General features: G+C 38.3%; 1 protein-coding gene across 1 annotated transcript; it reads right to left on the reverse strand.

Moving 5' to 3' along the window:
- Positions 1 to 76: 76 nt before the first annotated feature.
- LOC121860134 (zinc finger MYM-type protein 1-like) lies at positions 77 to 11530 on the reverse strand. The gene is made up of 2 exons (XM_042357170.1): positions 9349 to 11530; positions 77 to 1577 (listed from the first exon to the last, which is right to left on the reverse strand). The coding sequence occupies exon 1, from the start codon at positions 11461 to 11463 to the stop codon at positions 9349 to 9351; it is 2115 nt and encodes a 704-aa protein (XP_042213104.1). The 5' UTR covers positions 11464 to 11530; the 3' UTR covers positions 77 to 1577.
- Between the last annotated feature and the right edge of the window lie 815 nt (positions 11531 to 12345).

Below are 12345 nucleotides of genomic sequence, written 5' to 3' on the forward strand. Positions count from 1 at the left end.
TGTAGTAAGTGCGGGAACTCTGGAAAGTTTCAAAAGGAGGCTAGATAGATTCATGGATGATAGAGAGTGGTAGTAACTCTCGACAGGAGCTGCCATGCACAGGCCAACCGGCCTATTGCAGACTCCTTATTTTCTTATGTTCTTATGTAATATGGCACTATCAATATTACAAATATATTCTGCCAAAACTTAACTATTTTGTAAGACAATGTACCTGTAGGTGAGTGTAGACAGTTGGTGAAGGTTTAACAACTACTATACCTGGTTTTTGCTAGTTCTGAAAACTTTTGCCATTGTTATATACAAAAGATATTTCACATATTGTTTGTTTTTCTTGTTTGTATTTGCAATTCTGTATTAATTTTTTATGACACCGTACATTTGACATCATAAGGTTACATTAAGTTTTAATTTCCTAACAATCTCTCCAGTCCTGAGATATACAGTACTGTATTGTGTAGCTCAAGTACTTTTTAACATTAATTACATTTGTTCAGTTATTGTTACTGGAGTGATCACTGTGTATCCAAAAATTTATTTGATACAATATAAAAATTCCCTGATTATCCATCCATCTTTATCCTAAAATATTCAAGCCTGGAATTTTTTTTTTTAAGTCAGTGGGATTAAATGTTCTCATTGATGGCATTTTACATCCTAACATGCATATACACTAGATCCTCAATTTCTATGGCCTGTGAGTTTGTGATTTTGATTATACTGCGACGAACTACTGTAGTTAAAACCATTACCAGTATTTCCATATCTGCTTCACTTTACTGCTGATGGATGATGAAGAGATGAAGATACAGGCAATTTCCTTTCTACACAAAAACTTTCTGTACCGTGAATGATATTTTGGGGCCAGTAAAGTTCACCCACAATAGTCCTGTCGCCTCTCCTGAACCACCAACCCTGAGATTCAGACTCGCGAATACGGAGCATTTGTGAACAGAATAATACAACGGTGTCTACAGCTCCATGTTCACATGTCTGAATTTCAGGTTCGTGGTTCAGGAGAAGAGGCAACTGGACTTATGTGGGTGACTGTACACAACATCTTTTCAGGCTTCAGTATCTTTGTGTGACTGTTCTTTTCTAATCTCTAGTACTCACAACTATGGCTTCTATATAAGTTGAGACTCCTCTTAAACCTATCGCTTATACGTATATAGAGTAAGCTAAGGGCCTACACTCACTACTTAGAGGAATTAAAAGCTGGGAGCCACATCCACCTAGGAGTGGGTGAGTGTTAGTTATCTATTAAAGCACTTTTATTATTGTTTATTACTGCTACATTTAGTGGGCTTGGTGCTACAGTTTTATGACATTGATGCTTCCCACCATTTCCCATAATGACTTTGGTGTCTACACATCCAGTAGTCTTGGCATTATCCAGGTATATAATGGCAACATAAATTGAGGGTTTACTGTATGTATGTTATGTAAAGAATACGTATACCTAAACACCACTGCAAGACACATCTGATTAGGCAGTTAAAACAGTATGAAAGTTGGTGTTGCTCTTGATTCCAGTCAGCTTGTGTGTGCCTCAACAGGATCGTACAGTACAGTACCTGCAAGAGTGAAAAAAATCATTAATACCAGTTTGATGGTTTTACAAGTTCATTACCATCATTTCAGTGTTCTGCTGCTCTACATTTTTTAAATCTTGGTGAACAGTGAACATTAGTTCTTGACACAGTGAATGAAGAAGTGTTTCATTTAAGTGCATTAGTAGGTTGACTAATTGCACTTAATTAATTATTGTCTATCATTCATTTACCTTTAAATCTGTTCCACTATTGTGTAGGACAGATCAAGATACTGTATACTGTACAGAACGTTATTAACCCCTTGTGTATGAGGCATCCTTGTAGTGAAGGGATTATAATGTTACTCCACACAAGATATTGTACAGAGGAAAAGACTGATGGTCACCCCAGCAGGTAAACATCAGTACTAAATTAGGAAATTTTTGAAAGAAAAGAAGAGGAGAGAAAAAAGTATAAAGGGGAAAAAATGGACACTGAAATTTGTAAAAGATGAAACTGTTTGGCAGAGCTCCATTTTGTTGTTTGAGTGTGGCGATGGTATGTTTTTATAATAACCTCTACCTGACAGTCTGTTCTGGTTAAATGATTTTGTTTAATCATTTTTTTTAATGTTCTATGTGAATATTACTTTGAACACATTACAACATAAGTTTGGTTATTATAGCGAAGTTACCAGAATTCATGAAATTTTGCTTCCCATCTCTAACTTATTTTGAATTTCATGAGCTTGAAATTCATCCTTTTTGTAATATGATTATTTTTGTTGCAAAGGACTGGAGAATTATTTAGATGAGAATGACATACACTTGATTGTCTACTGATCTATCTTGTTGAAATTTGCTTCAGATCAACAAGATGTTTACTACTACAAGAATGCCTGTTCTTATTTTTGGTGAATGTAACTTACACAATTTACAAGGTAATTATGATTTTTAGGGGAACGGGGCCTAGTTCTGTACAGGTAATCTTATTTATTGAAAGGGTTCCATTCCTGACAACATTAGCATTTGTGCAAAAATACAATCTGCATAACTGATTATCCTGTAAGAAAGCATATGTTTAAGGGGATGTTTCATGGACTGAATATTGGTTTTTTTTTGTGATATAAAGTTTGCTTGGTGAAGAATTGGCAGGTCTTGTGTTCATTATGTATGATTTGGGCCAATTTCTATAGATAAAATTGTACTCAAGTCGGCACAGTACAGGTGCTCCTCTACTTAGGAACGAGTTACATTCCTGAGGCTTGTTCGTAAGTCCAACTTTACTCTTGTGGATACCAAACTTTGTAAAAATTAAAAGATAATAGATGTTTAGTACAGCTATACCCTTTAATACAGCCTTAAAACCTGGCTCACTCTTCTCTTGGGTAATGTTTGTTCTATCTGAAATTTTCTTCAAAATAATCAAGTCTCATCCACATTAAACACCTGCTGTGGAGAAGTACCTGTAATTATATTGACACACTTCCCTGTGCATCTAGAAGGGTCATGTTGATATGTGTGCAAAGTTGTTGATTTTTTCTAACGGGACAGTAAAGTTCATAACGGTAACAAAAGAACAGCCAGCTGCCCAAATGACTAATGAGTTCATAAGTGGTGAAATAATAAAGAACAATTAAATAAACTAAATAGCATTGCAAAAAGAAAAGAGCTAATTAATGTTTTGGTCATTGAAATTAAGTTGCAATGAACCAAAATTGTATTATGTGAATTCGTGATAAACAAGTAGGGTACAGTACAGTACTGCCTCTTCTATAGAGTTGTCTTGAAGTTCCTCCCACCAAAAAATATTACATTAATTAAAAGCTTAACGTGTTTTCAATGAGATCACTACACAATGTTCAGTCAGATATTTTACAGTGCCTGTCAGGACTTGTGTGTTTTTTTATGATGTCTTTAAGTCTAGTGATGGACTGTACACCTGTAAAACTAAATTTCTTTACTAAGATACACACAGTACACTATTTGTTACTACAGGTTACCCTACCCTCACTTTCACCGGCTTCACGAGGACCAGATTCACTCGTACACAATTTACCTTCACTGCCCAAATTTCACTTAAACCGGCTAAGGTTCACTCGGACATGGAGACACATTGTACATTTCGTCTTCACATATAGAAATACAAGGTGTTGTGAGACATGGGAGAACACTGAATAGGTATACAGTATTCAAACTCAGTGAGGGGAAGCTACTATGGGAACCCTTGATTAATCACAGCACAACATCATTCAGTCTGCCAATCACATGTACAGTAGTGACCACCCTCCCGAGGGTTTTGGACAGCTGGGGTGCTCAGCCACACTGAATCTAGCAAGTTTTCCTGACCAAACAAGTACTGTATCTGGTATTGAGAAGTCCCCTATTGAGAAGGTTTACTGTATAATTATTAAAAGAAATGTATGAACATCCTTGTGCTATTTCTCGTAAAACATTTGTTCATAAATAAAGATTATAATGCAGGTAAATTTGCCCAGTCTTAAATTTTCAAAAAGATAACTTATTATTTCACTAGATCTCAAGTACCATGAAAATGTATGGAAATTAAAATGCACTTGTAACTTAACTAAAGAAATTAGGAATTCACCCTGAGTTCCCATTTTATAACTGTGGGATTGAATGGTTCTGCAATAGGTACGTGAGCATAATATTCCTCAAAGCATGTTGTTATCAAAGGAAGGGATATTGAGCTGTAGTAGATAAAGCTCTCGTGTTATAGATAACTACTTCATAGTACTAGCAAGAGAACCTGAAAGACCTCCCAACACTATACCTTGTCCCTTTTTCATCCACACATTGAGGTACAGTAAAAGGAAATGAAGGATTAACTGATAACTAGGGTCCATTTTGCAAGACTAAATTCGCTGTCATCTCTCCCGGGTGGGGGCAGATGAAGCAGTGACTCCCGTGCGGTCATGTGCTCCTGATTTACATTGTGTTAACATAATGACTCTAGTAATTCAAATGTGATGTTCGTGATTCAAAAGTGTGGGTACAGTACACTTTGTCATTATCCAAGCTGGGGAGTGAAAGTACTGTATTAGATCAAAACTGCTGTATTGTTTTTACAAGGAATTTGTATCTTGATTTATGATATATATTTACAAGTTTATAGTTTTACAATAGCAAGTAATTTACAACTTTATTTCTATTTACAATATTTTTTAGATTATATTTCATTGTGTTATGGTGTAAAGGCTATGTAAGTATATCTTTAATTTATAAAGAAAATGAGAGTTACAGAAGTTCTAAACAATTTGCCTGGCTACAGCCATAACAAAATTGTTAATAAGCTGACATATTTAGCGAATCCAACTCCACGTCTCAACATGACTCTCCTGGAATTTCTTGTATTTTCCAAGTGATTTACCATACAGAGTACAGCACAGTATTTGTTAACGTCAGGAAAGTGACAATGGTAAGAGAGCGTGCAAACCCATCACTTTAGTTGTTAAGTTGAAGGTAATGTGGTGTATTGAGGCTTTCAAAAAGAAGACGACCATCAATAAAATGTTACGTCTCTTGTAGTGTACAGTACTCGGATTACAATGTATAATACTGTATAATTAATGATGAGATGATTCAATTTACTGTAAAATTATTCAGTTCACAGTACAGTAGTGTATTGAGGAATGCAGCCCTATCATTGAAGATATAGTTGTACAGTACTGTAATATAGGCAGGAGGCTAAGTATAAAAGAAATTTTTTTTTTTTGGACATTTAAAGGGAATCCAGTTTCTTACTTGTAGAATTCTTGGACAATTGACAGCACTTTGGTATTGTTTATCGATGCAAAAGTCTTTTTGTGGGGTGTTACTTCCCTAAAAATACTCATCAATGAAGGAGATATGATTGATTCTAAGAACCAATAATATACCTAGTCTGACCTGCTAATGGCTACTTCATGAAATGTGATTTTAGAAGATGTGTGATTGCTTCCAGAAAGGTCAACAGCACAACATTTACAATACAGTACTGTGCAGTATATGAAATGAAGGCTGCTTGTGACATCAGGAAAATATCATTCCCATGAGCTAAATGGAAAAAATGAAGAGTGACAAACCATAAAGATCTTGGCAACATCTTTCTAACCCTCAGTAACAGTAGGTAAATGTAGCAGCCACTAATTCAGTGCCAAAATACATCTTGAGGTAAAGGAAAGGTGTCTGAAAGTTATCTTGTGTCCCAAAGCATTGACAACACTTCAATGACTCCAGAAAACTTGAGAGTTATGGGAACAGTCAGTGTGATGACTAATGAGCAGTGGTGTAGACTGATGTAAAGAGTGAATGGATCAAAGTGTCACTGATGAATATGTTTCTGTAGCTACGACAAAATGGCGATGGATTTTCTCGAGAAAATTAATTATGTCCTATAATCTTTCTGCCTCGATTACCAACATCCATCTCAGCAGGAGGCCCTTTAAAGGAGTGTCTGACTTGCTGGTAAACAAGAATGCAGATACTGTATTACCCTGAACATCATAGTGAAATGCACTATATACATGATTGATAAATATACAGTATATCCAAGACCAAACCAAACCAAGGAGACCATTAGTACACATTCACCATGCGGCGGCTGACAATGTTAAGAAGAAATTCAGAAATTCAAGAGATGAGTCACAACACATGATGAACAGGACAGAAGGATGTATGCCAGGTCCAGGAACCAAATCAAGTCAGAGTAGGACTGAAAAAGTTTCAGTGGCAGATTGCGACGTCAAGTCAAACCCAAGGGCTTTCTACCGTTTCGCAAAGTCGAATTTAAAGACATCCGTGGGCATATCAAATTTGTAACCTAAAGACTCAGAACAGGACAAAGAAGAGGCATTAAACAAATCTTTTCCTCAGTGTTCACAGGAGAGGATCTGAGGAAAGACGGTTTGATACAGTGCTGATGCACATTATGTTCTCAGAAGACTGTACAGTATTAGGAACAAAATGTCAACACTAAAGGTTCATATGAGCCCTGGCCCTGTTGGCGTATATCCCAGAGTGCTACGAGAGTTATGCAACGAGCTTGCTGAGCTCCTTAAAATTCTGTTCTTACAGATGCATGGACTAGAAAAAGATACCCAGCGACTGGTAAATGGTGTATGTGAGTGCTATATTCAAACGGAGATCGCCACTCCACAAATAAATATAAGCCATTGATTGAGCTTGACCAGCATATTGTGTAAATTACTAGAGAGCATAATAGAAGCTGCCATGATGAAACATCTACAGTACTACGATACAACCTAGTAATGGAATGCCAACATGGTTTTGTGCCGGGACACACTTGTGTGATACAATTACTGAAGTTTGCTAAGGCTTTCGATAATGTACCCCATGAAAGGTCGTAAATTAAACTGAAAGGGTATGGAATTTTGGGGGAGCATCCTAGCATGGATTGGAGACTTTCTTCATGACCACAAGCAGTGTGTAGCTATTAATGGCACAAAATCTCCATGCCGCAGTACAAGCACAAAATAATCCCAGGTAATTTTGGCACTGAAAGAGGTAGCCATAACTGAAGCTGGAATTGTTGCTGTAACTGAACTATATAAGGAAATGAGGGGAAGAGGTGAGTTAATGTATTGGTCATCGTCATATAGTATCAAATAACAATAAAATATCTTTCGTGAAATATTCTTACACCATTGTACAGTACAGTATATGAAGAAAAAACCATTACAATGATGATGATAGCAAGGGTGATCAATAATTGGTCGTACACTATGTTAGTACTGTATTGTACTGTATATAAACTCACTGGGCTACAGCATATCTGGTTGAGCTCGGAAAGTATCACCCACCCCGCCTCATTTACCTTATAATTCAATCCCCTACTCCCCCTAAATACCACTCTAGTACAATACTTCCAATCCTATCCCCCCCCTGCCTCACCCCACCCCCTGCCTCACCCCACCCTTTAACAAAACCCAATAGTCCCGCTTTCTTCGCTACAAACGTCAAGTTCCAGAAGTACAGAACAGAAGGGAAGAGGTACATAACCCCTGGCCTTTCCCCACCACCTGAATTATTGACTAGAAAGAGCCTTGCCCTTTAGAAGTGCAGTGATGTGCCATTTAAAGTCAATGATCACATGAAGATTAGACATCCCAGCTTATTTCACCTGATGATTGAACACCCTGAAGTTAACCTATTCTAATCTAACTCCTAAGTAGTGTTAGAATGTTTAATAACGAGGTGAAATTAAGCTGCAGTGTGGAATCTTCAGATGATATAAAGTTTTATTTGGTTTATTACACAACACCACCAAGTTACTTATACAAAAACAAAAGTAGAATATTCCAATGGTGGTTTAGCATTATGACATAAGGTCGATCCTCTACCTGATCTACACCACTTGATCCAGTCTACCTGATCTACACCACTTGATCCACTCTACCTGATCTACACCACTTGATCCACTCTACCTGATCTACACCACTTGATCCAGTCTATCTGATCTACACCACTTGATCCACTCTACCTGATCTACACCACTTGATCCATTCTACCTGATCTACACCACTTGATCCAGTCTATCTGATCTACACCACTTGATCCACTCTACCTGATCTACACCACTTGATCCACTCTACCTGATCTCCACTTGATCTACACCACTTGATCCAGCCTACCTGATCTACACCACTTGATCCAGTCTACCTGATCTACACCACTTGATCCATTCTACCTGATCTACACCACTTGATCCAGTCTACCTGATCTACACCACTTGATCCAGTCTACCTGATCTACACCACTTGATCCAGTCTACCTGATCTACACCACTTGATCCACTCTACCTGATCTACACCACTTGATCCACTCTACCTGATCTACACCACTTGATCCATTCTACCTGATCTACACCACTTGATCCAGTCTACCTGATCTACACCACTTGATCCAGTCTACCTGATTTACACCACTTGATCCACTCTACCTGATCTACACCACTTGATCCAGTCTACCTGATCTACACCACTTGATCCAGTCTACCTGATCTACACCACTTGATCCTAACTGATGTTGTCTAGCTAATTCAAATCAGTTAGTCCAGACCAGGTGACTGTGGCAAACTGAGCCCGATTAACTGATCCAGACCTCACAGGGCACCCCTAACCCCCCAGACCAGTTCACTAGGGTACCTAACTTTACAATTGTGTAAGTGAAGGTGGTCAAGTACAGTGCCGATTACAGTGTTTAAGTGGATGGTGTGTTATATCCACACTACCCCTAACATCTATGAGGCCTATGTTCATTTTCGAGGAAAGTCGCAGATTCCATTGATGCCCCGGGCGTTGGTATATTAGAATGCCGTAAAGTGCATTCTCAGAGATGCCTTCTTTAAATCTATGGTAATTTCCAGTGGCGTGTTTGTGCGAATCACCCGCTGAACTGATGTGAGTCAAAGTGTACCATAGTCCTTAACAACCTGAGGATATGTAATACAATGTACTGTACATTCTTAAGGGCGGCTCCGACTAAAGTTTCAAATGGGTGTATGCTTATTAACATATTTCCTAATTCTGTTCACTTGATTCTATAATTTAACTCCATCATAACACACACTTGCATAAGGTGTATATTGCTTTCTCGAAATTCAACATACATAATATGTGACACGTTTACATACTACTTAAAGCCTCATATATTCACAAAGGGCTAACTAAAAAAAAAAAATTTTGATTGTAATTTACCCTGATAAAACACTCCTAAGGTCACATTAATAAACATTCATTGAAAACAATAAGAAGATCGTGTGTAAAGTTATACAGTGAATAAACATTACCCACCTACTTATACATGAACTTTGCCTGGCGGTCTTTTTGGGCAGCAAACTTTTCGATGGTTTTCTTGTTAAAGTCTGGTATCTCGTGGACCAGTTGTTTCTCTATTGACAGCATCGCCAGGGCGCTGAGTCGATCCTGGTTCATCGTGTTTCTCAATAAGGTTTTTATCTTTTTTAGAGTTGAAAAACATCTCTCAGGATCAGTCGTTGTCATGGGTGTTGTGATGAGAATTCGCAGTAATGTTACAGTCTCTGAAAATGTATCTTGCAGATCATTTTCAATAAAAAAGCGAAATAGTGCCATAGCACCACTAGCACAACGAAATTCTGGCTTTTCATATATAATACAAAGTTCAGTGCGCAATCTTTCTCTGTTTAGCATTGGATATGTTTGCACTGTATCATTTAATGCTTGCATTGGGAATCCCTGGTTGTGTTTTTCGAACAAGTCACTTTGTAGGAGCTTTGCACTCACCAGATGCTTTGTGAACGCAAATCGTTCTTTCGCATTGACAATTATTATGTCACACACCTTCTTTGCCACTTGCTCCAATTTCTTCAATACGACGGGACATTGAGGAAACTCTGAATCTGCTGACAATTTTGAACCCAGTTCCTCAATACATTCCCGTACTTTGTTGATATTCTTGACAAATTCTGCAGTAATTTTCTCAACAAAAACTGTATCAATGTCTCGCTTCTGGAGCTGACTGTACAACTCTACAACATGGGGCATTATTTCATGGAAAAGAGAAAGAAAATAAACGAACTCTCTGTCTTGCAGAATGCGAATAAACGCCCGCGCCTCACGGACAGAATTGGACTCGAATTCTCTTGAACTTTCGATTGTCTTAAAGCATTCAAGGAGGTCCTCTCTGTGCTCATAGACAATATTAACTGTTCGAACATTGATCCATCGCGTTGCTGTCCCTCGAGGAAGTCTTCTGCTTACTATGGCGTCCAGTACCTCTGTCCTCTTTGGAAAGCGCGAAAAGAAGGCCGGAAAGCCGGACAAATCGCAAAAGAAAATTCTAACTTGTGAGATTCTAGACACTGCTTGTTCCATGAATAGGCACAGCTGGTGGGCATAAGAGTGAACATAATGAGCATTAGGGTATATGTCCTTCACCTTCCTTTGAACGCTGCCAGTTTCCCCACGCAACACGTTAGCACCGTCGTAGCTTTGAGAAATCAATTTTTGTTTATCGTTATTCTCTGGGAATACAAAATCCAGTTGTTCAAGCAAATTTGTAGCAAAGGATTCTGCACTCAAATTTTGCAAATGTGTAAATCCGAAAAATCTCTCAACAACTTTACCATTTCCATCAATATATCGATACACTAGTGCTGACTGGCACTTGGTTGACACGTCGGTGGTGTCACCAACGTGTATAGCCACATATTCGGTGCTTCTAAGTTGTTTTACAATGAACTCCCTAGCCACGTCTAGCATGCAGTCGAGCAGTTCGTTTTGAACAGTTTTTGAGGTGCCTTTAAACACCGTTGCAGATTTCACGTGTTTCTCCATTACTCTGTCTATACTGGATACGAAATCAACTAGGCCTCCAAACACTCCGGAGTTCAAGGATGACTCTATTTCGTCGTGGCCGCGTACTGCCAGTTCAAAAACACCACAGAACCGTATACAATCGATTAACTTTGACAGGGTGTAGCGGTTCCTCTCAACTTCCTCATTATGCTTTCGTATTCCCACACGATAACTTTCATCTAGTTGTGTGGCAATACTTTTATTGCCTAACATAGCTAGTTTTACTGCATTGTCTAGGTGGCTCTTACATGATTCGTGTTTCTTTATTTTTTCGGAAAGATGTTTCAGGTCATTTATTCCCAGCTGTGACCAGGCCACTTCACCGCCAAACAATAAACAAGGGAAACAGAATAACGACTTTCTGGATGCGCTGCCACACAACCACTTCTTTTTCTCGTACCAACTCGTCGTGAACCTCCGTACGTACTCCTTGCCCTTGTCCTTTGATGACTGTTCAAGTATTAAATCCGGCTGATGAGGTCCTAATCTTTTCACCTGAAGTCTGTCTTCATAACTCAGTCCTATAAATGATTTCACAAGTAACTGTTCGACTGTGTTCATCTTGTCCATTAGCAGAAAAAAGCCGGACGTGCCATTTGTCGTTTCCTAGGTAACGAGTCGAGTAACAGGGCGGTAATTCCAGCGTCCCAGATTCTAGTATATAATGCGGCGTCACTTGCTTGAGACCTCGGAAAGCCCAGTGAGCATGTGCAACACGGGTAGTGGAAAAAAACGCCTTTTTATGGATTTTGTTTCATTTATATTTTTACATTCTATATACTTATATATATATACATATTTACATATACAGTGTTTATATGTATATATCTGTCTATATAAATACATTCATATACTGTATATATGTATGTATGTATATGTGTGTGTATGCATGCGAAAGAGCGGTATTAACATGCGATTCATGCACGCTAATGCCCTCTGTACACGAGCCGTCGCCAACACGTCATTGAACTCGTCCCTTGCTGTCATTTGTACTTACACAAGAGGCAGCGAGTGACAAACGACGGCATCTTATTGGCTCATTTTCTAACCAGTGAAAAACGCGGTCTCAATGAACATGGAGATGATGAACAAAAAAATTAGATTTTAAGATGGAAACAAACGTTCTGGCCTCTGTCTGCACTCACCCCTGAAGTAATTTAAATAACAGATTTTCTGGGTATATTACCTACAGCGCTAATGGACAGCCGTTTACTAAAGATAGGGTGAGTCGTCATTACACAGGTCAGTCGGATCGCAGGACGGAGCTGAAATGTTGAGGTGCAGGTACCGAGGGCAGTGGTAATCAATGCTCCTACACCTAACAATAGTAAGTCTTTTCTGTTTATTGAATAAAATTGAAATACATATAATTTAATCACAAACTGATATAATATTGCAGTGCATTAAGTGAATTTTACTTTGCTTTGTTTTTAAGGAAGGCTTCACCTGTTC

The sequence above is a fragment of the Homarus americanus genome, unplaced genomic scaffold, assembly GCF_018991925.1.
Source record: "Homarus americanus isolate GMGI-L3 unplaced genomic scaffold, GMGI_Hamer_2.0 scaffold5831, whole genome shotgun sequence".
NCBI classification, from domain to species: domain Eukaryota; kingdom Metazoa; phylum Arthropoda; class Malacostraca; order Decapoda; family Nephropidae; genus Homarus; species Homarus americanus.

Bases quoted from the DNA above. Each gene is read 5' to 3' on its own strand.
- LOC121860134 (XM_042357170.1), bottom strand. From the start codon at position 11,463: ATGGACAAGATGAACACAGTCGAACAGTTACTTGTGAAATCATTTATA.